Source organism: Anomalospiza imberbis, chromosome 3 (assembly GCF_031753505.1).
Source record: "Anomalospiza imberbis isolate Cuckoo-Finch-1a 21T00152 chromosome 3, ASM3175350v1, whole genome shotgun sequence".
Lineage (NCBI taxonomy): Eukaryota > Metazoa > Chordata > Aves > Passeriformes > Viduidae > Anomalospiza > Anomalospiza imberbis.
Genome location: NC_089683.1, coordinates 73,019,513 through 73,045,030, shown reverse-complemented (window position 1 = coordinate 73,045,030; position 25,518 = coordinate 73,019,513). Strand labels below are relative to the sequence as shown.

The 25,518-nt window shown below is 43.6% G+C and overlaps 3 protein-coding genes across 5 annotated transcripts; 1 reads left to right on the top strand and 2 right to left on the bottom strand.

Moving 5' to 3' along the window:
• Positions 1-266: 266 nt before the first annotated feature.
• Positions 267-7,187, bottom strand: PSMB1 (proteasome 20S subunit beta 1). Its single transcript, XM_068185128.1, has 6 exons — positions 6,982-7,187; positions 5,666-5,773; positions 4,143-4,224; positions 3,566-3,695; positions 1,901-2,007; positions 267-535 (listed from the first exon to the last, which is right to left on the bottom strand). Exons 1-6 carry the CDS (start codon positions 7,083-7,085, stop codon positions 350-352), a joined length of 717 nt encoding a protein of 238 aa, XP_068041229.1. The 5' UTR covers positions 7,086-7,187; the 3' UTR covers positions 267-349.
• A 1,870-nt stretch (positions 7,188-9,057) lies between these two features.
• TBP (TATA-box binding protein) lies at positions 9,058-18,743 on the top strand. Of its 2 annotated transcripts, none has more exons than XM_068185126.1 (8): positions 9,058-9,116; positions 10,723-10,959; positions 11,622-11,953; positions 12,997-13,084; positions 15,017-15,108; positions 16,278-16,445; positions 16,739-16,833; positions 18,027-18,743. In XM_068185126.1, the coding sequence occupies exons 2-8, from the start codon at positions 10,906-10,908 to the stop codon at positions 18,104-18,106; spliced, it is 909 nt and encodes a 302-aa protein (XP_068041227.1). In that variant the 5' UTR covers positions 9,058-9,116; positions 10,723-10,905; the 3' UTR covers positions 18,107-18,743. The 2 variants fall into 2 exon arrangements, with proteins under 2 accessions (XP_068041227.1, XP_068041228.1); XM_068185127.1 differs by lacking the exon at positions 9,058-9,116 and adding an exon at positions 9,505-9,832.
• A 1,822-nt stretch (positions 18,744-20,565) lies between these two features.
• On the bottom strand, positions 20,566-25,218 carry PDCD2 (programmed cell death 2). Of its 2 annotated transcripts, none has more exons than XM_068185125.1 (6): positions 24,876-25,218; positions 24,545-24,796; positions 24,008-24,136; positions 22,858-22,973; positions 21,512-21,628; positions 20,566-20,988 (listed from the first exon to the last, which is right to left on the bottom strand). In XM_068185125.1, the coding sequence occupies exons 1-6, from the start codon at positions 25,174-25,176 to the stop codon at positions 20,824-20,826; spliced, it is 1,080 nt and encodes a 359-aa protein (XP_068041226.1). In that variant the 5' UTR covers positions 25,177-25,218; the 3' UTR covers positions 20,566-20,823. The 2 variants fall into 2 exon arrangements, with proteins under 2 accessions (XP_068041226.1, XP_068041225.1); XM_068185124.1 differs by having other exon boundaries at positions 24,008-24,184; positions 24,876-25,217.
• Positions 25,219-25,518: the final 300 nt, after the last annotated feature.

The following is a 25,518-nucleotide window of genomic DNA, read 5'->3' as shown; positions in this document are numbered from 1 at the left end:
CTAAATCAAGACTGAACGGAAAGAATTATCGGTATAGTCTGTGAGACTAAATTTTAATACTCCCCCACAGTTCAGCATAAGGGATTGTGAGAAGGGGATTAAACTTCCATTAGAATTAGCCTGATTGATAGATTAAGATATGATGAAGGAAACTGACTTGCAACTTTAGGCTGCTTCCTCACTACAAACTGCTCTGGTTTCTAAAAAAAAAAAAAACAACTTCTAACAAAGACAGACAATACTCAGCACCACAGTAGTTGAACTTCTTGAAAAAAATTTAATTGGACAAATGTCTTCATTACACAGGTAAATTGTACATCACAGATAAGTTGCTTACACATGAATTGAATTAGTCTTTTCGTAACTGGATAGTTTGCTCTTTAATTCCATCTTTTGTGACAATGCAAATCTTTAGTGCATCCCCAGTGTACACATCTCTCTCAGCAGCAGAAATGAAGACATCCTTAACCAGCTGCAAAGCCTTTTCCAGGGTCAGAGGTACATGCTCCACATTTTGCATGTTCTTGAAGCCAATCTAAGAAAAGATGAAAATGTATTTTATCCATCTATGAAAACCGATTCAGTCGCTACACTAGAATAAACAGATTTAGATGAATTAAAAAGAAGAAATGGCCCATCTATTTTAAAAACCCCAAAGCTGAAAAAGCATTTCTCCACATAGTTTACAGGTGGGAGCTTTGCTAATACCAATACTCTGAGAAAATTACCTAGAAGCAGATCCAATATACAGCCAGCATAGCTCCTCATGCTCATTCAGCACGTACAAGATCACAATGAACATTTGGATCTGATCTAACTCTTACACACAAGGTTGGCAGTACCAGAACTGCACAGGAGTGGTTTTTTCTCTGGTCACTTGTAGTAAGGAACATTTCCTAAAAGCAAATATTCCCTGAGATACCTAGACTTCAAAACTAAGTCTACATTGGAGCATATCTGGTCCTACCAAATAGCATTAAGTTAGTTCATAAATACAGATGTCAACTTAAGCATCAGAACAGGTAAAGGAGAAGAGTCCCATGTTTTGCCTGAAACACATAAGCAATAAAAAATTACTTATGACAACTTGGTTTTTGCAGAACATATTTCCTTCGGTTAATAGAGTTAAAAAAGGAAAAAAAAAAAAGGAAATATTGGAAATATTCTATTCCTTTCTCATCTGGTAAGAGTCAAGAATGCTTACCACTTTTCTAAGTACAAAAGCTGTGTTGGCATCAGGTTCAAGTGACTAAATACCAACACCAATGTCAAAAACTTAAAATGAGTAAAATATATTTTGGCATTTCTCCCATTCAATTATTAACAGGTTCAACTAAATATGAAAATATTCTTCAAGTATTTCAGACAGATTTAACTGAATGAGTTTCCAGCAGTTTTACGTAAGAACGCTCTTACTAAAAAATGGTATCTGAGTGGTACAAAACTGAAGACTTAAACAAGGGTATGTTAAATGGTAAAATGTATGTATTAATTCTATCTTCTTAATTTGGTATTATTTCATACTAAGTAACAGGCACATTTATGTTATCAGCCAAGAAAAAACTCCCAAAACCCAGAAAAAAACCCCATCCAAACATCTTCTGGGATAAACGTAACTCCCCAGTTAAACTTTTCTGTCTTTTAAACAGGCACTGCAAATACAAATAATGTATTAAAAACCTGAACAGATCCCAAAGCAAAACTTTGATTTCTCCTGAGAAAGTAAAGCCACATAATTTATAAATGTATGGATTACCAGATCCTACCTGGGTAATAGATTTAAAACTTCTCTCAAAAGTAATATTCTCCAGAAGTAAAGCTACATTAATTTGAATGCCACAAGTCTTTACTGAGATAAGGAAAAAACCAAAACAAAACAAAAGCCAACAAGCTATTTTACCTGGTTATCCAGCAAAGGCTGCAACATTGCACTTGCTGATCCACCTGCTTTGAAAGTATCTCTCTCATAGGAGCCCACTGGATCAAAGCTATAAACTGCTCCCTTCCCTGAAAAAAAACCCAAAGAATTAGTATGTAATCACAATTCAGAAAGCTGCCCAATACTGACAAGCATCTTCAACAAAACCAGCTCTCTGGATAAGCAGTATCTGGAACACTGCAGATCCCAGTAAACCTTTACCAAACAACACTGAGTATGTTCAGATGATGCTTTTTACAGAAGACCCGCTATGGCTGCAGCCTGGTACAATATCCAAGATTATTTTCTTTATTTAAGCTACAGCCATGCTTCACAGATGTTTCCTACAGTACTTACCACAGAAAAAGTGCTGATCAGAGTAATCAAAGCAGAAAAATGAACTAGAGTGTAGTGCTGCACAAAGAGCCACAGGGGTTCCAAGGCAAACACAAACAAGCAGCTCACACATTGTTCCTGAATGATACGCATCTTGAATTACCTCCAGAAAGCATGCCTGGATGCCTCTGCATTGAACTCCCAGAACCAGGGATGATGCTCTGGTCTCTTGCACACTTCCCTCTGAAGCCAGACCAGGTGGTGCAAAGCTTACTGGCTTGCACCAACACCAGAGGTACAGACTCACTGTAGCTCTGAAGCATCAGGGTTTGACCAGGACATGCCAGTCAGAATGCAGCAGCTGGCCAAGCCCAGTCTTTCTGTTCAGACAGGCTGCACCCAATTCAATTAACTGGCCAGTGGCCTTGGCAGCAGAGCACAGGAGCTGAACAGCTCTGAGAAAGCCAGTCAAATCAACAGTCAATCTTGCTGGACCCTAATTTAGTCCATGCAAGCAAACCTGCACTCTGATTCTTATCAGCTGCTACAGCACCCTTATAATCCAAGATTTACCATTATACAGGGCAGACTAATCCCCTGCCAGATCCCACAAATCATAGACATGTCTTAGCAAGACTGGGAAAGCAGTATAACTTACTGGTAAAAAAACAAACTGCAGGGGATGGCTAAAATTATCCAAACAAGACCACCTCTGAGCTCCTTCACAAAGCCAGACATCACAGTATTTCAGCAACTCAAACAAATCACTGGGTAGGAACCCAGTAAGTTCTGGAAGAGCTGTACATTATACCACAGCTTCTGTGCAGAAGTCATGATTTTCATTAGAGATTAGTTAACATTTAGAAATAACTTTGTAGAAACCTGTCTCTGGAGTAAGTCTTTATATTAAATAGTCTTTACCCCACTCACAGGTCTGAGTGAAACATACACAATTTTACTGGTGACATCTACTTTAAAGATGCAATTAAAAAATCCAGCAAAACAGTTGTAAAATCTTCTAGTCTAAAGTATGAATTATTTCACTTTAGAGATTTTATTTGTAATCAAATAATTATAACATAGCTTTTAGACTTTCAGACCTTCAGAAATGAAAAATCAAGTGAATAACAAAAACTAGGAAACAAGCCAGATACACAGTATGTATTCAATCTAAGTACCATAATGCCTAAAGGCAGGTGTTAGGAATAGCAACACAAACTTTGTTATTCAATCAGTACACCTGAGATGTAAAGGAATAGCTATCCACACACAGAAATGCAGTCTTTTTCCTTTTTCTGTTTGAAGTCTTACCTTCTTCATCAAGTCCACCAATTATATTGTAAACGTAGTAGGGAAAGAAACGTCGAGAGTAGAGGATTGTAGACAGCATTGCTGCAATAGCCCCTGTAGTCATGGTCTTGTTGTTGGAATGCTTGTACATCTGCCAGTGGTAGAGCACATCCAAGAAGAAAGTCAAACACTAAAGCTGACATTCAACCAGAATTACATTTCCTGTAACCTTGCTACAGAAGAATCTGACGCTAAGCAAAATTATTAACCAGCACAATTAGTGAGAACATGCTGGTCTAAAAGGTAAAGCCTCTTTACAAGCTAAAGATTAACATATCTTCAAATTTTTGTAATTAATAGGTGTTGTCTCATTTACAATATCCTTTCCATCTCTTCCATTCTGTAAATTTGTGGTGTCACACTTAGTAAGAACACAGCACCAATTTTCCCTACCAGATCTTCCACTAGCAAAACAGTTATGATACAAACACTTGGGAAAAACCAGCAGAAGAGTTATATATAAAACATATTATATTATTGGTCTCAAGTATAATATCTAAGAATCTAAGTTTCTAAATACAGTAACATTCGTAGTTACCTTTAATCTGGCTTCAATAATTTTAGTAAGGGTAAGGCAGTCTCCATGGAAACCAGTGCATCCAATGACAGTTTGTTCTGTTCTGAAAAACGTAAAATTTTGTTGCAATTTTAGGCTTAGCATGAACTACAGCAATTTCTTATACAGTAGGTTATTACAAAAACACCAAATGTATTTTCAGTTTTTCTAGTGCTGTCAAAAACAGTTGTCTAAAACGTAGTAACAGATCTGTGGTGTATAAAAGGCACCTGCAACCTACATCTTGAAGAGGACTCAATAAATGCAGGACCACGCAGATGTCCTTCTTCAACCACTTCCTTCTTCAGCTGTCAGTAAGACTGAAAAAAAGAAATTCTCCATTTCTTCATGCACCCCTGACTCCAGCTGTAGCAATTCAGTCTTACTAGAAGATCTGTTATACACTGGGGAGCCACAGATCCTGCCACTCAGTCCAATTTTTACTCCATCAGACCAGAGGGCTGCAGTAAGCTTGTACAATGGTTACGTGACATTTATGGTTTTGGTGGCTTCTGTCGGCACAAACAGAAGTTACCTGGCAGCAGATGCACTACAGAAGCTTAGCTCTCTGCTCAGTTTTGAAATGTTTTATGAACACTAACCATGGGAACATACACTTGAAATTTTAATTCTAGGAAATAGAAAAGAGTCTAGAAACATTAATACACACCGACCAACCCAAAGCAGTCATTCAGAAAATATCTTAAAACAAAATCTTCTCTCAGCCTGTCACTAGAATTACACAAAGCCACCGTGTGCAATATGTGTACTGTACAAGACTAATCTCCATCTGGACAGTATCAGAGAGTCAAACATATAGTAGTAACAAGTTAGCCAGGAGAAACCAAGTTATTTTGATTTCATGTCATCAATTTAGAAAAAGAAACCATAACCCAAACAAAAAAAAATATTTACGTAGTTGATGACATCCTACAAGGCAAGCACCTGCTGCAGTAAAATGAACATAAATAATGTGTAGCTGTAAATCAAGAAGATGATACCCAGATGAGTCAAACTAAGCATAAAATGAGACTAGAAAGTTCAATTAGGGAATTACTGATAGGTTTACCTCCCCTAAAACAAACACCTCTCTGAAGTGCCAGGTAATTAACTAGAGATACAGTACAACTGGCAGCAGTGGGCACACTTGCATACCATCACCAGATCTCCTGATGAAGTAGAATGAGTTATCATAGGATTAAGTTTTGCTATAGTTAAGTTAAAAATTCTTCTGATTATCCAGCCAAAAAACTCCACGTTAAGGTTTGTTTCATGCTATAAATGTTCTGTTCTCACTTAACTTCAAGAGCATGAAACAAGAAATCTGGCTATATTTACAACATCACATCACATCTTGCATTACAGCAAAGGTCACCACAACTCCAAAATCTACTTTGTTACTGTGCTTTTTCTTCTAAGAATTCTGCTTAAAGCAGGAGCAGGTGACATGGTCAGCAAAACAAAAGATTTTTCATCTTTTTCAACCCTTGCAGATCTGGACTTACAGCTTGTAGCATTTTGGACTGTCCCGGGAGTGAATTGAATAGCCTTCACTCAGACGCGTGTCAGAGGCAACGATACAGAAGTCTTCTCCAGCAATGGCCAGCACAGTCCTTAAAAAAAGAGCATTGGTAAATCATGGCCTTCAGCACAAGCATCTTCTTAGGCAACACAGAAACAAGCTAGATAGTAATTCCACACCCAGACGCACGTTCCGTCAAGTATCTTACGTTCCTTGCTATGTTTCCCACTATGCACATCCCTACTCAAGACAAAAGGAAGAAGACACTAGACAGACTGAAGAAAATATATGCATGTGGCCCTCTACTCTGATTTAAACTGTATGGAAACTTGGTAAAACAGAGACTCTACACCAGGCAAGAACCAGAGCCAATGGATGAGGTATTTTATATGCCTGATAACTCATCCTTCTAAAGCAAGCAAAGTACTGAGCAACAGTATCACTACACTTAAATAAATGTCATTTTTAAAATCTGATGTTATTACTTGCTAACAACTAGTACTGAGATCACCACAGGGGTACTACCATTAAGTGACAAAGAGATGCCCTTTAAAAAGCAGTAGTCATCATAAGAAAAAAAAACTACCTGGCCAGATCATGCCACCAACTCAGGTGTGTAAAATATCACCTGCCTTTAACAGTTTACAGCAACGTAGCATTCAACCCAGTAACACGTTTACCAGCAGCATGATAAAAAGCAAAGACCATAAACTAAAACACAGGAAGTTCCACCTCAACATCAGGAAGAACTTCTTTACGCTGAGGGTGGCAGACCACTGGAATAGGCTGCCAAGGGAAGTCTCCCTCTCTGAAGACATTCAAAATCCACCTGGACACGTTCTGGTGTCACCTGCTCGAGGTGACCCTGCCTTGGCAGGGGGGTTGGACTGGATGATCTCCAGAGCACCCATCCAGCCTTAACAACTCCGTTACAGGATTCTGTAACGGGACCATTACTTGGGTTTCCTAAGCTACTTATAAAGAAGCAACCCTGCGGGGAATAAAGATGCGTACTTTAAGACCAGTCGAAGTTTAGGGAGCCCGAGTGTTCCAAAAGCCACACGGACAGGCAAGAACACCCTGAAAGGCTGCAAGGCCTCAAGGCAAGGCCGAGCCTAGCTCCTCCTTTTGCTGCCGCTCTCTCCCTACAAAAAGGAGACCGTGAGGGAAGCTAAACCCGCACTGGGCACCGAAGAGCAGAAGGAGAAAGGCGAGGCAGGCCCATCCCCGGCGCCGCTGTCCCCTGGGCCCCATGCCGCGGGTGCCCCATCCCGCCCGCTGCCTGCCCGCGCCCCTCACCCTCCGTTGAAGGTGTACGGCGAGAAGCGGTAGTGCTGCACGGGCGCCTCTAGCCCGTAGCCCGTCTCGGGCCGGGAGGGCCCGCATCCCGCGGTGGACAGCATCGCGGCCGCCCGATCGCTGCTGTCTCACGGCGAAATGGCGGCACCGGAGGCGGAAGCGGAGCCGCTCTGGGAGGGGAGGGCAGCACCGCCTCCTCTCGGCTGCTCTGCCGGGCGCCGAGCGCCGGGGCCTGGCCGGAGGGCGGCGGGGCCGCCGTGGCGCGGAACCCGGCCCGGCCCCGCCTGCGGCAAGGTGTGTGCCTGGGCCCCAGGGCAGCGCTCGGACAAGAGCCGGTGCCGGCGCTGCCCTGTCGCCTGCGTGCCCGCTCGTGGAAACACGCAGGCTGGTCAGTAGCTGTGGTGAGACCATCGCACACCAGTCGTGTTTGGGCGGGTGGGCAGCAGCGTGGCTCCTGTTCGGTAGGGAGAGCGCCTTTGGAACCACCGTGAATAGCAAGAGTCGGGAATCATAGAATCATCGGGTGGTTGGAGCTGGAAGGGACCTTAAAGATCATCTGTCCTGTCACGGGCAGGGACACCTTTCACTAGACCACGCCGCTCAGAGCTCCATCCTGCTTGGCACTGAACACTTGCAGGGATGGGGCACCCACAACTCCCTAGGCAACCTATGCCAGTGTTGCACCACCCTCACAGCAAAGAACTTCCTCCTAATAGCTAATCTAAACCGTCTCTTTTCCAGTTTGAGGCCATTCCCCCTTGTCCTGTCACTACCTGCTCTTGTGAAAAGTCCCTCTCCCACCTTTCTAATAGATCACCCTGACGCCTTCTCTTATCCAGGCTGAATAATCAAAATTATCTCAGCTTTTCCTCATGCTTCATCCCTCTAAGCATCTTGGAGGCCCTCCTCTCAACTTGCTCCAACAGGTCCAGGCCTTTCTTGAGCTGGACACAGTACTGCAGATGGGGTCTCACCAGGTCCTCGAGGTTGGCCATGGGTTGAGGTGCCAGGCAGCATGGCAGGAGTGGAAACAAGGGGGAAGGGCTGGGACAGAAGCTCGAAGAGGTACTAGGGGAGAAGGACAGGGCGGGGACAGTGAGATGCAGGGGACACGTGGTGCTCCTGAGGAGAAGTGTGTTGCCCTGCTCAAGCAGCCAGTGTGCTGCCCAGCACAGCCGTGGTCGCTGCAGTCTCCATGGGCACTATCCAGACACAGCGGCGAGATCCACAGGTGGCAGCACAGCAGTGTAGAACTCCGTACAGCTCCAATGCGAGGAAGCACAGCTCCTGTGAGGGCCCGGTGCACTGCCAGGGACCCCCAGAGATTCACAGGACTTGGAAGGGACCACAGGGGGTCATCTGAAGCAACCTTTTTTGCTCAAGCAGGGTCATCCTAGAGCACCTGACACAGGGTTGTGTCCAGATGGTTCTTGAACATCTCCAGTGAGGGAGACTCCACAACCTCTCTGGACAATCTACTCCAGTGCTTGGTCACCTGCATAGTAAAGAAGTTCTTCCTCATATCCAGGTGGAACTTCCTGTGCATCAGTATCTGCCCATTGCCTCTTGTCCTATTGCTTGGCACCACCAAGACGAGCCCAGATGAATCCTCTTCACACCCACCCTTTAGATATTTATTCACATTTATGAGGTTCCCTCTCAGTCATGTCTTCTCGAGGCTGAACAGGCCCAGGTCCCTCAGCCTTTCCTTTTAAGTGGATGCTCCAATCCCTTAAGCATCTCTGTAGTCCTCTGCTGCATCTGCCCCCGGAGCTCCATGTCTCTCCTGTCCTGAGGAGCCCAGAACAGGACACAGCACTCCAGACGCGGCCTCGCCAGGGCCGAGTAGAGGGGCAGGATCGATCTGCTGGCAATGCTCTTCCTAATGCACCCCAGGGAGCCCCAGGTCCTTCTCCACAGAGCTGCTTCCCAGCAGTGCATGGTGCATGTGGTTACGCCTCTCCAGGCGCAGGACCCTGCACTCGCCCTCGATGATTTCCGAAGGTCCCTCCCAGCGAAGGCTCTTGTCCCGCTGGCGGCGGGAAGTGACGCGCCGGGCGCGCCGGTGGTGCGGGGGCGGGGCGCGGCCGGGCTCCGGCGGGCGCTGAGCGCGGCGGGAGCGGAGCGAGCGCCAGGTACCGAGTGCTCGCCGCTCCCCCGCGGCCGCCGCTCGCCCCCCGCCCGCGGACAGGCTGGTGGGGCGCGACGGTGCGGGGCAGGCCGGGCCTGGAGGGCGGGGACGGTGCCGGGCCGGGCGGGCTCCGCACCTCCGGGGCGGCCTGAGCCGCGGCCGGGGAACGCGGGGAGGGACTCCCGCGGCGCGGAGGCGGCGGCCGCCTTTCTCTCCCCCGCCGCGGCTCGGGGCCGAGAGGCGGCCGTGGCGCCGGCCGCGGGATGGGCGCGGGCAGCAGCGGGACCCTGCGAGGGCGGGCGGGGGCTGCGCGGGGCCGGGGCCGGTGTTGGACGGGGAGCGAGGAGGGCTGGGGGCGCGGGCAGGCTGTGGCCGCACGCCGAGCGCTGCTGTGTGGCTGGTGGCGAGCCCGAAAGGGGCCTCGGGGGTGGGTCGGGGCCTCCTCCGGGTTGTCTGCGGCTTCTGGACTCTGTTCCCTCGACCGAAACGTCGCCCGACGTTTGTAGTGGAGATCCGAGCAAGCCGCCTTAAGTGGGTAGAGGAGGGACCTCTGCATAGACGGTGCCCTGGGTGCAGGTTTTGGCATGCCTGGTATCCAGCCTTCTTACTAAATAGCTGGGCTGTCGAGGAGTTGACTTTGTTTCTTCCAGGATAATATTTAGGCCTCTAATGTACCCACGTTGTAAAACCTGGGTGCTCTGCTTGATACCTTTGGTGAAGGTAAAGATGTAATGTCTTATGGTCATGGGTGGAAAAAATCAGGCCTTTCTAGCTGCAGTGTAAATATTAATGTAGTTCTAAGCTCTCATATCTTAAAAAAGGAGAGGCTGCATAGGCTGTCTTCAGATTTTGAGGTGGCCTACCTCTGGCCTGAGAGTGACCTTGAGTATTTCTTAGCAATAGTTAAACTTACAAATTAATGGGATCATATTTTATATCATTGGTATCGTAACATTTAAACTCTCCACTTCTGTTTATTTCCATAACACAGCAACAGAAGTATAGTTAAAAATGAAAGAAAAATATTGTATGTTTCACTTGTGTACTTGAAATTGGTTTTCACATATTTCTTTTCTCCTCACAAAATGCGTGTCATTACAGTTTGAAATCTGTCAGTGCTTTGTTTTATGGAATTGGATGGAAGAGGTTTTCCTAGCTGTGATTTGAGCTGCGATGCTTTTCTCATAGAAGAAAAAGAGTAATTTTTGAAAGCCCAAGCCTTAAAATGGCCAGCAAGAGACTTACAAGCAATGTCAATTAGTAGCCAAGGGAATTAAATTCTAAAAATATCAGTGCTTTTGCAGCTGAAGTGAAGCTTGGAGTAGAATGAGCACCAGCAGCTTGAGCTGTTAGTACAGGAGGGTTTGGTTGGACAAAGGCTTGCCCATGTGAGTCAGACCTGCCAGGGACTTCAGCAGAATCATACTGCAAAGTTTCTATGGAGTGTGCCTGAAAAAGGTTATTTTTATGGATTGTGCATGCGTGTGTGCGTGAATGTTCTTATATGTATTTGTACGTGGGTGTCTCTTATGTGAGTCAGCAGCTGATAGGTTTGCTTTTGGGTTTGTGCTTAGATACTATTCTCAAGATATTGCTTTTTTTCTTTCCAGGCTTTGGTTAGTGTTGTAGACTCGTATTTTTCTGAAGCTGATGTTTTCCTAACACTTTCAGTTTGGCTTTAAAAGCTACTTCGCTGGAATGTTTTAAATGGTTAAAAAACCTCTAGGATTTGAAGTTTATTTAAATTAATTGAAGGAAATTCTTCTGGCGTCACCAAAGAAATAACTGGAATCATGGATCAGAACAACAGTTTGCCACCCTACGCTCAAGGCTTAGCCTCCCCTCAGGTAAAAACAAATTATTTAAAATGTAACCGTGATCTGAATTTCCTTTATGAAAGTGCTTTCCTCTTTCTTGCATCTGTCTTCACATTTTTTTGTTTACAGATCTGAAAAATTTTGCTAGGTATCGAATAATACTAGTATAAAGCAGAATTTTGAAACCATTGATGTCTGTATTCAGAAGTGTAAGAAACACATGGTTTCTTATACACAGAGTGTAAGAATATAAGTGGGATTTCTTAATGGGGTTCCTCTTAAGTTGAAACATGACTGACAAGTTGGAAAGTAATTTAATTTAGGTGGTTGCTCCTTAAACTATGTACATAATAGATTGTTGCTGGGCTATGAATGCAGTGGGTACAATGAACACAGTTGGTGTTCAAACATTTTCAAGTTAAATTGTGGGTCAAAGTTGAGACATACTTGCAAGGTAGTGTGAGAAGCATGTCATGTTCCCTAGATTCCTTTGGGTAGTACTTTATTCTATAGAACAGCTGCATTTCCAAGGATTTTCTGATTTTAATGATTTACTACTATATGCTTCAGGTTTGATATGAGCAACTCAGCTAACATAGATTTATTTTTGACTCCCCCCGAAAGCTTTGTCTCTTAAAAACAAAATGGAGTCATCATGATCTGTGGTTTTCATGTCATGTTTTCTTCTGTAGGGTGCAATGACTCCAGGAATTCCAATTTTTAGCCCGATGATGCCATATGGCACAGGACTGACACCGCAGCCTGTCCAGAGCACCAACAGTCTGTCCATACTGGAGGAACAGCAGCGGCAACAGCAGCAGCAGCAAGCAGCACAGCAATCCACATCACAGCAAGCGACACAGGGAACCTCTGGTCAAACCCCCCAGCTCTTCCATTCACAGACTCTTACCACAGCCCCTTTACCAGGAACCACACCTCTGTACTCCTCTCCAATGACTCCAATGACTCCCATAACTCCTGCAACACCGGCATCAGAGAGCTCTGGCATAGTGCCACAACTACAGTGAGTGCCCCACGTGTTAGTGCATCATGTCCTTTCTCAGATAGCCCTTTAAAGACTTGGGACCAAAGTCACATCAGGAATTAGGTACTGCATTTTGGTGGGATGAGAGGTCCTGAGAATTTATGAGTCTCCTGTAGCAATATGAGTAATTTTAACTTTTATTTTTAGCTTCGCTTCATTACTAAACCACTTAGTAATATAAACAGTTTCTTAGTGATTTGTCAATGGTCCATCTTTGGAGCATACCAGTGGAGGGTTATATATTTCTTCATTTAACACCATGGTAATTTTTAACTCCTTGCACTTTAGGAGTTCAAGAGTTTCCAATGCACGGCTAACACTGAGTTTGTGAGAAGGTAAAAAACCCTAGAACTAGTTCTAAGTTCAGGTATGGAAGTATTTTCAGTGAACTTCAGTTTTAAAGAGACTACTTCAGAAATTTATGGAAGGGAGAACGAGAAATGGTTGATACCAAGAATTGAAAGAGTAGTTTCTCATATTTTTCTTATTTTTTTCCCTCATTGAGGACCTTTATATTTCAGGTTTTTCCCAGAAAACAAAATTTTTATCTAGTAACTTCTTAAAACTTTCTGGAGACCTGCTATCCAATCTCTTGGCAATGCATTTACCTCCTGGGTCATTTCCACTTAGTTTTGCTCCTTGAAGGGCATAGCAAGGAAAATTTCAGATGGTACTATCTCATTTTCTCCTGTTTCCAGCAGCTTCCCTGATTGTGATGAGGGCTTTCAGCATCAGTAAATTTTCCTGCCAAACTGAAATAGAGATTCTTCTCATGGGACACTTTTCATAATAGCTGACAGATAAGGAGGAATCTGCAATTATGCCTTAGGAGCTTCTGCCCTAAAAAAGGAGGTTCCTGAGCCAAAACACTGCTCAGTGTTCCTGTTAGTAGGAAAGATGTCATTCAAACTTGCTTGGAGAAACAGAATAATAAAAAAAAATTGATTAGGTTTGGTTAAAAATGAGGAAGACACATGAATTCTTTACTGTTTTTTTAATATATTTCTCTGATCTGTCTTTAGGAATATTGTGTCCACAGTGAATCTTGGTTGCAAACTTGACCTAAAAACTATTGCACTTCGTGCCCGAAATGCTGAATATAATCCCAAGGTAAGAGAAATGTATTAAGAGTTCATCCTATATCAGATAAACCTAAGGCACAGGTTGTGGCTGTAGGCTGCTGCAATAGGCTGAAAAACCTACCTGCTATATATGCAGTTTTATACTGTAGTTAAAAGGGAAATTTTAATAAACTTAGGATATTCAAATTAGTAAAAAGCATTTTTATGCTGAGGTAGCTGTGATATGCACCAGGATGTAAGTTGTTAGATTTAGAAAAAACTTAACCAACAGTGTAGTATACTGGCCAAGCTTTTTGTGGTGGAGGTGGCCTCTGCTGCTGTTCGTATGGGCATATTTGTTTGTAGTGCTCAGTGAGCTCTTTTTGCTTCTTACTGTGAAATATCTGATGATGAAATCTTGTTCCCTATCTCCCAACAAGGAGAAAGGAAAGAAGAATTAAAATCCTGGACTCCTGCCAGAGCTGTGGTTTCCTCCACCTAGCTGCTCCTCTGGAATTCTTACGGTCACAGGCCATTCGCTTATTTTTCATAGCCTCGCTTCCCTCTGTTCTCTCCTGTTCTCCTCCAGTACTTCTGCCATCTCATTGCTTCTGATGGCTGAGTTTGGTGGAACATTAAAATGGATCAAAATCAATTTAATTGATTTTTTTGCATACTGACTTCAAAGTTTCCTGCTGCTTCTTAATAGTAGTAGGGTTCTAAATAAGTAGTGTCTTTTTAGCTTGAAAAATCTGAACAACAGCAAAGGACCTGGAGCATTAATCAAGAAAATAATGTTGCTTCATGTTTCTTTTGGGTGGCTCCTCTTGAAAATGTTATCTTTGCAACAGCAGTAGCCGGACACTAATAAAAGTTTGGATGTTTCATAGTTGAATTGGCTTGTCTTGGGAAGGCTTCAGTTTTCCTGGGGGGTGTGTGTGTTTTTCTTGTTTTAGCATTTAATATTTTGCTGCAGTTGACCTGAACTCTGCTCTCAAAGGTTAAAGCACACATGCAGGCATATATGATAAATGACTGTTCCGTAAGTTTATACCAGTGATGCTGTTACATAATTGCGAGTAAGATACTAGCACAGCAAAAATTTGAGCATGCCTTGGTAACTCCTAATCTATGGGGTAGGTGGCTGTGTAAAACTTGTAGGCTAGAATAATCAATGTGAAACACTGTTTTCCATGGCAGAGGGATAGAAGGGTTATGTAACACACTCCTGACATTTAGTCAGTAGATTAATCTATCAAAGAAAGCTGTTGCTTGGCTGTATTATTTAAGTCATATTTTGACAAATGTACTGTTGGGTAACCCACGCTACCGCCTTGGTTATGTCAGCAGAACAATTCATGGGACTGTAGGGTGAGCTGTTCCAAGTTAAATATAACAAACGGGTTTTTGTTTTTTTTTTTTTTGTGTGTGTGTTTGCCCACCTCAGTTTCCAGTATCTCTTGCTTCAAGGAACTTAAGAATATTTGGAAATGCTTACTGAGAATAAAAAGTTAGAGCTAATCAGGCTGCTGTGTCCTACAGTGGTAGCTGAGGTGACTTCTGTTTACACAGGACCTTGAACTCCAGCTGTTCTGTCTGCTGGTAATGTAGCACTGTCCATTTTATTGGATAGTCTTCCATCCTACTCATAAGAGATAAAATTCCAACATATGGAGGATTTTTAAACAATTGTTTCTATTGCTCTGATGCAAATGTTAGTGTTATTTATATGTTGCATATATAGTAATGAGAGATGAACAAGAATGTAGTGGTAAACATCCTTCCTGCTTGGCTCTACCTCTCAGTGTGTGTGCTTGAAGGTACTTATGGTTTAAGCATGTCAAGTAAACTTTGAGTGATCTGTAAGTATGTTTGACCTTAGTTTTCCTTGCATTGCAGTGTAACTTAGGTGATGCAGATTTGGTTTTAATGTAATAATGACAGCAGTATATCACTAACAGTCTCAATGCTCACACTTCAGCGTTTTGCTGCTGTTATTATGAGAATAAGAGAGCCACGTACTACTGCACTGATATTCAGCTCTGGAAAAATGGTGTGCACAGGAGCAAAAAGGTATGTTTAGGCATTATGAGGAAACTAACTCAGACTGTCTTTTCTCATGTACCATGATGCTTGTTTATATAGACACATCAAAGTTGTACAGGTACAACTAATCTTGCTTCACAGTGACCTCAGATTATACACATTTCTACAGAAAATGCCTGTTTGTGATTGAAGGGACTTCCTAACTTAAGGGGAAATGGTAGTTCTATTTCTGAAGCACTTTCATTCAGTCTGATAAACTGGTTTGCAGAGGTTATTATATAAATTTTTTGGCTTTGCAGTTATCTGCTTTTTCTAATAATTTAAAAAAATTCAGCAACTATGCATTGGAACTGCTTAAAGTGTAAGGATGGTGTCATAAGGATTTTATATTTGAATAGCTTCATTCATCACAGGACAAGAGCTCCAAATCTCTGGTTCCTGTAGTCTGATCATGTAGTCTGATCATGTAGTTCTTAACATGACCATTGAAGCACAAGAATTGAAAACTAAACATCAGCTTAACTCCGGTGGGCAGGAGAGAAATTCTGCTCCGAAGAAGTCTGGTAAGAATCTAGAAGGAATAAACTAATAAGCAGAGATGAATTAATAGATCTGTACAGGGAAACACTTTCTCTGCCTGGTGACACTTGAAATTCAAGTTTTCTTACTCTGCATCAGCAACAAACAAATTCTCAGCTGTTTACAAACCTGAAGCAAACTGAATTCTGCAGCAGTGGGTAAGGCTGTGCAGTTGTATTAAACCCATGTTTGAATGCCTGGGCTGAATCAAGCAGAAGATTTTGCCAGTTGACAGATTTTTATAGAAATACGTATTTTCTAGCAGTAGTAGTTCAAGGTTGTTCTAAGGTGAAAACTTAAGTAACAATCTTAACGTCCCATTGGAGGGACTCTGGTCAGTATTTTAAAAAGGTAAAATATATGGATTTATAATTTACTGTTTTATGTCTCAGGAAGAGTGAGTGCAATACTAATGGTGTCCAGAAGCCTATTACCAAAATTAGCATGAAAACCAGTCAGTGCTAGTTGTTAATTTTGGATGCAAAAGTTTTGCATTTGAACTCCCCTCTCCCTCCACACAGACTTTTTTCCCCAGTTAGGTATTTGTGGTTTAATACTGTTTGCTTGAAGTAATACTTAACTGAGGCAGTAATATGGATATCCTTTTCTCACTTCAGTGAGGAGCAATCCAGACTGGCTGCAAGGAAGTACGCAAGAGTTGTTCAGAAACTGGGTTTTCCTGCAAAATTTTTAGATTTTAAAATTCAGAATATGGTGGGCAGCTGTGATGTGAAATTTCCCATCAGACTGGAAGGATTGGTACTCACACACCAGCAGTTCAGCAGGTAAAAAAAGGCTTGCTTGTGTTTCATTCTTGTTGCATACTGTTTTAGAAGGTAACATCTGTTTAGATTATTCCCTTGCACTACAGGAAACCTGCATCTTTGTTCCCATCTCTGCACTGCCTCAGGGGTAACTGAGGCTGCCCAATGTGAACCTGTCAAAATGATGTTCCCTGCTACACTCCCCAAGTTTCAGGGAAGTCTACATCTGCTCTGCCCAGTCCTAGACTGGGCCCAGAAGATAGGGTGGAACATGGGCCTGCAAGCACGTTTAAACACACTCTCTTCTCTTACAGCTACGAGCCGGAATTGTTTCCTGGCTTAATCTACAGAATGATTAAGCCAAGAATTGTTCTGCTTATTTTTGTTTCTGGAAAAGTGGTTTTAACTGGTAAGTGGAGACAGTATCTTACTCCAAGAGGTGAGATTTAGACTGTATGACAGAGAACAGACAGAGATACATAAGCTGCCAGGTACTTTTCCTTTAGAGATGACAGTACTGAGAAACGAGAGTTAATAGAGTATTCCATGGATGGTGATGTTAAGGAAACTTTCCTGTGCAGCCATCCAGCAGCCAATCTGGCAGTCAAAGCCACACCCTGCAGCAGGACCAAAGCCTGTTTGCAGTGGGCAGCTCCAGTGAAGCCAACAGGTGTCCTGCTTGACTCCCTACACACCCCACTCACACAGTCAGATCAGGTTTTCTTGAGGGCTCCACACCAGGCTTTGTTATGCAAAGATTCAGCAGTTAGGGCCTCATGCCTGGGTGTCCTTCACCCAGAGCTCAACCTGCAGCTCAGCACTGCCACTGCAGACACAGTTAACTGCACTGTGTTCCTTAACAGATGGGAATGCACAAAGCAACAGCACATTTGGCTAGATCAAAGGAACAAGCATCATGAACCCATCATCAGGTGCCCAAAAAGCTGTAAGAATGCAGGTGATTTTTCTGGCAAAATCTGAAAGACTGTTTCTGTGGCTGAGCATGTGACTGAGCTAGCTTGGTTGCAGGCTGCTGCCATGCTCTATGATACAACAACCAAAGAAGGGGAGATACTTGAGCTGTAGGACTTCCTCAACCTCGGGTGCTCAACCTACTCCCTCCATTTTTTCTCATGCTGTGTCTTACTATGAAGAAGAAACCCACAAGACCCACAAACAAAAGGATCATGTCCCTGCAGTGTGGGGAAATGCAGTTCTCTGCAGTGGTCTCCATTACCAGACATTCCTCCCCCTGATACACTCTCAAAAAAAAGCTTTGCCAGCTAGGACGTTCTGCACAAACATCCTACAGGGCTGTGCTTTATTGTTGGATCTCCTGTGGAAATCATGTATATGAAAATTCCATTTGCAACCTAGCATCATCACAGAGATGCTAATGAAAGTTTTAGCAGTTGTCAGATTAAACAGAGAAGTCTGGTAATGTAAGTTGTCTATGAAACGTCTTAAAAAGGATTGTAGAAATGGAGATTTATGGAAACACGTAGGTTTTATATAGAGATGCATTCAAATACACATTCTAAAAGCTAAAATTAAGTATTTGGCAAAAGGTGCAAACTAATTTAATCCCTTCTCTTTTTCCAGGTGCTAAAGTACGAGCAGAAATCTATGAAGCATTTGAAAACATCTATCCTATTTTAAAGGGATTCAGAAAGACAACGTAACAGTTTCTATACATTTCAGAGAAATCAGGGGTATATTTTAAAAGGTATTGTGTATGGCACAGCAGTAACAAGAAACGGACTTCCAGTGCAACTGCAACACCAGGACTTGGACTATTTCCCAGTTAGTGCCTACTTCCCTGATGCTCAAGGGGAACTGTTTTCTTGAATATGTCTACTGAGTTACTGTGAGTTGCTTTACTGGGCTGTTCCTGGAGCAGCCCCTCCAACTTTTATTTATATTCTAGCTTTTAAATAGTTTTAATGCCAGTTCTATTAATAGATAATCTGTAAGTTGGTTTAAAGACAAATGCAACTGTGTCACTCAGTGTATAAACCACTTTAATTGCTGTGTATATATGTTTTAAGTTCCTTCCATAAGACCATGGTTTTTATAATTTTCAGAACTTTAGCTTTTAAATTTTTTCAATTTTAAATTTCTTTGGTGCCAGACACATTCCCTCTTTCCAGTATTAAGCAAGATAGAATAAATTTATTAATTAAAATGGCTCATTGTACATATATATATAATATATACCTTTCTTCTCTTCTTCAACTCCACATGTACAATAAACCCTGTTTATACAACTATGGGAACTGTCTTAATAAATTTTAAAATTACCCAGCTGGTAGAATGAAATACATTGAATTGCTTTTTTTATTTAATAGATTATTTACTAGCAGATGCACTGCTATAAGCGACATGTTGTTTTGAGAGAATCTTAGCAGTGCTCTCTGCCTTGCATACCAGCAGTCACATCCTTGGCAATGTCTAACTTGAATATTTCCAATATGTTAAAGCAAAAGAGATGACTGGTTAAAGCAGCTTGTGTTTGAGTATGTGGTGCCTTATGTTCAACAGATGGGATTTAGGCAAATCTTAAATAGCTGCACTTGACTGAAACAATAGATCCCTGCTTAGCTTCTAGAATTTCTTTAAATTACTACCTTTGTATTTTACCAGCTATGACAGCCTCACTATATTAGTGTTCCTGTAAAATGTCAAAGCCCTTTCAACTGGAATCAGTATGTATACAATCTTCCTTCTGAATGATGCTTGAAGCCTAATAGGCTCAGAGCTAAAAATAAACATTTTTTTTCCTTCAGTAAATTTCCAGGAATAATAACCTCTTTATGACTTAGATATTATTTCAAACAGCTTTTATCTGAAACTAACCCAAATGTAAACAATGGTCTCATTACTAAGTTGGTGTTTCATTCTAGACAAAATTAAGTTTTGGCTTGCTTTGATACTGCTCCATTTGCAAATCCTGAGTGACCTTAATCTTCAGTCGTCTCTCTACACCAGTGTCTCTCCAGGTGTCTTAGTGACTGGTTTCATGGATCTTATTAATGTAGCTGTGCAGGATATACTCAAACACTGTGTTGCCTTCAGTGCTGTGCCACCCTGTGCTGTGAGCTCACAAATGTTCCTGAGAGCTCTTTGCTATAACTGTATGGCTGTCCATGCTTTTGCAGGACCTGAACTATTACCAACTTATGTGCAATACCCTTCAACTCTTCAGAAATCTTGAAGCCTTAAGAAACCATAGGACAGTTTTCAACAAAATCAGTTGAGCTCTACTACAGTGACTTAAGACAGTTTGCTCTTTCACAACACGGACCAGGGCTTCAAACTACCCTACTAGAAATTAAGTTCTGTGATAACAAAACCACCTCCAGGTACAGCATTCTCTGCCTGCTTATTTGAGTACTTTCAACATCTAAATGATTTCAAAAACCCCACAGAGTCACAGGTAAGCAGCCATGAATGGTTGGAGCAGGGTAAGGGAATATGTAACTGAAGTCAATTCTATAGGGAAACACACAAAAAAGCCTTTTTTGCAAATACCACCATAGCCATAGGAGTAGTTAAGCAACTACCACAGTAAAGCTTAGCTTTATGGTTTCACTATTATCTTGCTTCAGCTATATGGCAGTCATACAGTTGAAGAATCCCTACAGAGGACACTTATTTTTAAACTTCCCCAATGATGGCAGACTTAAGGTACAATTCAGCTGAAAATCTGCTGCTACAGGCACTGTGTAACAAGACAAATGTGTTCTGGTAGGGCTGACTTTGTTTAAACAGCCTCTGCACCAGGTAATGGAGTTAAACTACTTCTGCATGGGGCTAATAGTTTTAAAGTCAGATAAAACACTTAATTTTTGTGCATTTTATCTCAAATAACCACTCAGAACACGTGACAAGCTCCCAAGTCAGGTTTAGTGTACCTGTTGAGAAAGGGAAGCAGATTTAAATTCCACAGCAAAAGGCTATGCAGCTTTGTCTTAGCTGACTCCTGTACAGCTCTTCAACATAAACACTCAAATGGGTTTACAGTAGTCTGCTTTTCTTTGAATGAATGTTAATTTTTGAGTAGCCCAATTAAAATCCTGACAGACTACAATCTTTTAAGTTTTTGGAGTTCCATAACCAACAAAAGATAATTTCACAAATCCAAAAGCTTTTCATCTTTATTTAACAAACTTCCAGAAATGAGACTTGAAATTAAGCTTTCTGAACAAATGCATCTGGCTTCATCACCAGGTTGAAGTAAAAGCTCCTCTGGAGCACAAGAGAGGCTGTCAAGGTCTAGTTACAGCAGTTTTATCACTGTTACAAGATGCAGTTATCAGTGATTCAGTTCAACTACCTGTTTGCATAGTGCAGAGATGCAATGAAACAAATCCAAGTTTTCCATTTGGATGATACAACTTCATAAAGTACAGCCCATGGAATAGTCTTGTTTCCATATGAACTCTTCCAGGTACTCGCTTCCCCCACTGCAGCTCTCAGCACAAGTGTACACCACCAGCGTTCCCCAGTCAATGCTCTCTCCAAGGCTGTCAACCTGAAGGTGATTCAGGAGCTGTGGCATAATCTTCAAGGAAAACCAAAAGGTTTAGAGGCAGGCCACAGACTTCTCCCCTCTCCCCACTTCTCCTGAAGAACAGTCCTCTGTTTGGTGTAAGAATTTATATTCTCTTACACCAAAATCCCAGCTGAAGCTACTATGTATATGGCAGCTCAAATAAAACAAATTTGGAATTTTAGGTAAGTTTTATGTGGCCTTGTAAGACTTGCCTGATTTGTGAGCCTCCCACCGTTTGTAATTCCATTAGTAACTATGTTTTGCCTTTGCTTGACATTAAGTGTGTTCACCATACATACATCTCTAGCATTGAAAGTTCTACAGCTTGAATGCTTCCAGCCAAACTTATTTATAATGTGCATAATAAAGTGAAAAAGCACTTTTAAGAGTAAATAAAGGTTCCGTACAATCATTTAGCGTAGTTAGTTTGTTGCAACTTCAACCCTGCTCAAACTACAAGACAACACCCTATACAATTAGATCGTGAGTCAGAAATACATTACCTGTGTTATTTTTAAATGAGCTTACATACCTGGAATTCAAATATCCTTTTGGCACCACATACACAATTTGGGATATCTTTTTCTTCAGGCCTGTTTTCACCTGACACCCAGAGTGGACCTTCTCCTCCTCTGCAGTATCTAATAATCTGAAATACAGCAGAAATTTAAGTTCTCATGACTATCCTTTCATCTTGGCATAAAATAGGTGTTTAGTGACAAGACAAAGCTGTAGATGGAGCAGAAAAAGGTCAGTTCTTTGAAGTAATAACCATGGCAAAATATCATTTGCAAATGCACCATTCTAAATAAGACAGGTTGCTTATATGAGTTTTCTTAACTATATGAATCATGCAAGTAATCATACCACATCTTTTCAGTGATCCAGGGGTCATCTGCAGTGATTTGTAATTCCCTAACCAAGGGACCCAGAAATGCAAGGTTGTGTATGTTACAGTCTTGAGACAGAGAAAAAGCAGCTGGATAATCAGCACACAGACCTGCTCACAGTCAGGAATGCAATCCAGATCTTTCTGTCTGCAGTTCTGCATCTAAATACAAGCAGACTATCCTATTGTTCAAGAAGGTATTTTCAGACATATCCTTTGTTTTTCAGTTACTAGCAAATCACACATTATCAGCAAAAGGACACTTGGACAGATCAGTCAGTACAGAGATGGCCAGAGAGAGTGAGGCACAAACCTAAGGCAGAGAAGGGAATAGATGCAAAGTTTCCCACTTTCTGAGTGTGTACCTTAACCTCTCAACTACCAGGCAAAACATGGAGAGAATTTCTTCTTCACCACTTTGATGGATTTAGGACTGCGTCTTCTCTGAATGAAACCAGGGACCATGGTTTTGTTTGACAATGTAGCTTTTTAGCCTTTTGCAGTAATAAGAAATAGCATGGGGGGAAAATTTCTGTTTTAAATAGTGGAAATTCTAAAGCCATCCTTAAACCTTAAAAAAAGCCAAGCCACCCCCCCCAGTGCAGCTGGTGACAGTGACAGAGCTCTTCTCTGCACTTTTTGTTCTGCTGGAAGGAAAGCCAACATGGCTGCAGGCTGGGGAACAATGCAGTGGTTCCCCACGTCCTTTGGTTCAAACCACATCGAGGACGGTGGCTCCTTCCACACTGTGAGGGATTCAAAACCCTCGTGCCACCTCATCCTGACCAGCAGCTGTTTAAGATGGATGAGCAGGTGCTAAACTCTTACTTCAGCATGAATTAAGTTCAGCACGTAAGGAAGATGAGAGTGTGTGGAGGATGAGGAGGCATCCCCATTTCTAACTAGGTACAAAAGGCAGTGAAACGTTGCAGATGCAGCAGGATGCTGTGTCAGAACCACTACGTTCAAAAACTGCCCCATCTTCTGACCTGCTCTGGTTCAGCAGCTACTTGTTTTTTAAACATTCGGAAGATCTTTTCTTCTTCAGTCTCATGTTTTGCCATTGCTTCCAATGTCTCTTCATCTAAGGACTGAAATGCTTCATCTAAGCAAGAAAAAAGAACAGTAAAACTTACAGGCTGATACAAGACACTAAAAATTAAAAACAGTATTAGCACGTGTAAATTTATTTTGCTTCATAAGTCATTCCTGGCATAAATGTAAGATTTTTCTTTCTTTTCATGGCGTGTTAAGATTTGGTCACGCACAGTTCCATTTACTAGTTTTAGTTGCATTTTAAACACAGATGTCAGTACTGGAATACTGGAAAGGGAAGGAGTTAATCTACCAAAGTTTATGGCTCCCAGCAGGTATCACTGAGACTACAGAACTTTCAGGATACGAAAAAGGGCCTTGAAAAAGGCCCCTGTGCTGCGCATGTGCCAGACTTCAGTTTTTAGCACTGAAGAGTGTATCTGTTACACTCCAACAACCACATCAACTGGGGGCACTAAACACTTGTGAGATAGCTTTGGACCACAGCAAGGGACCACCAGGAACCCAGCATCATTCCCTGGCACCACCACAAACTCTCCACCCTGGGTGTGCTCAAAGCCAGCGTGGTTGCAGCAAACCCATCGTGAATTTAGGGGGAGCAGGGAGGAAGGAGCCTGCACTTCAACTGCTTCAAAGTCAGTTAAAATATCCTCAAACCAGTTTCCTGCTAGCACAGAGAAGGAAATTTTATTTTCCATAAAGTAAGACAAATTGACCTAAGTCAAGCCAAGACAATGTAACAATCTCCTGATTTCAACAGCATCCAGCAGCAGGTGCTCAGTCCTGTCCTTCTCACTTACGTTGTTCCTTACCTATTGGAAGCACACAGGGACACAGTGTAACTGCAAGCTATCTGCAGCAACAGCTGCTTCAACAGCTGAGGGGGTCAGAGCTTATTAAGTCTCTCCCAGAAACGCAACTTACGGGATGTCTACAACAAACTGGCATTGCAAATGACAGCACATTTAGCCTTTTTTCACCAGTAGTTTACAAGGAATGCTTAAAAATCACAGTATTTGATATTTTAAAGATGTGATAACAGGCGTAACTGGGAAGAATTACAGGCAGCACTTTATTTCTGACCTGCAGTGCCTGCAGCTCCAAGTTCCTCTTGTTCTTTTGCGTCCTTTGGTGTATCCTCAGCTCCTTGTTCATTATCAGTGCTGTCAGCGGGAAATTCTGGTTCCTCAGGTTCTATCAAAATTTCATATTCTGGAAAAAGGAATTCATTATGCTCTGGAATTGCATCTGCCGAGTCATCTAGAAAACAGAAGAGATACCACTTCACAACGTCATCTTGTATTTCACGTCCTTCTCCCCAAAAGCTACACATCAAACTACATAGCAGAAACATTGCATGAGCAAGATTTACATCACTGCTACACCTGACCTGAAGGTCAGAAACACTGTTATGTTAAGGACAGTGGAAAACTGCAACAGGCGTCCTGCTGCTTTGAATCTCTGTAAATCCAAGTGGCGCGGAAGGCAGACCGAACAGTGCTAGCAGCAGCATTTAAGGACTCAAAAGCTGCGGCTCGGCAGCTCGGTGCAGTATTGACCACAGGCTGGCACGCGTGTCGAGCTCCCCCGTTCCGAGGTCTCAGATGGCCACGGACCCACCTCCGGCGGCGTGCTGGCCGCAGGCGCGGCGGTGCCCGCGCCGCCAGTCCAGCGCCTGGTGCTCGGGCCCGCAGTAGGCGGCGCGGCGGCAGCGCCCGCAGCAGCGCGGCCCGAGGCAGCCGCATACACGGCAGAGCGCGGCGCCGCTGCCCAGCCGCCGCGGGGGCGCGGGGGCCGGGCCCGGGGGCGGCTCCTCGGGGGGCGGCTCCTCGGGGTACGTGTCGTTCCGCCGCGGCAGCTGGTTCCGGAACACTGCGGGAGAGACGCGCCGGTCAGCGGGGCGGCGGCCGGCGGCCCTCGCCCCGTCCCTCCCTGCGTCCCCGCGCCTCACCGCGGAAGGGCCCGCACGGGCCGGCCAGGCGGTAGCAGGCGGGGCTGCGGCAGGCGAACACGAAGAGGGTGCGGTGGAAGGCGTCGGGGCGGCCGGGCAGCGGCGCGTACAGCTGGAGCAGGAAGGCGCACGGCTGCTGACAGCGGCCGCAGCGCAGAGCGGCGGGGCCCGGCAGCCCGGCCTCGCCCAGCCACGCCGGCCGCCCCCCGACCTTGCTGGGGAAGTAGGTGCTGTGCAGCCGCCAGGCACCGCCCGGGCCCTCCGCCGCCGCCGCGAAACCCAGCTCCACGCCGGGAGCCATGCCGCTTCCCGTCGGGCGCCAGGCTCCGCGAGGGGCGGGCGCTGCGCCGGCCCGGCCCGGCCCGGCCGGCAGCGGCCCCGGCGCAGCCCCGCTCTCCCCGCCCCCCGGCAGCCCCGTTCCGGGCTGAGCCCCGCCCCTGTCCCGGCTCCGCCTCGGTAACGCGGCAGCGGGCACAAGACCGGGAAAAATAAAAATCCTGGAAGACGAGGGCAGAACCCTGCCGCCTTAAGGGACAGCGCAGTCAGCGGTGAGACGGGGGGAGAGACGACAGACACGTAATCGACGATGCTTTAATCCAATGTTTAAATATAACATTCATTAAGTAATTAAAATAATGCCAAG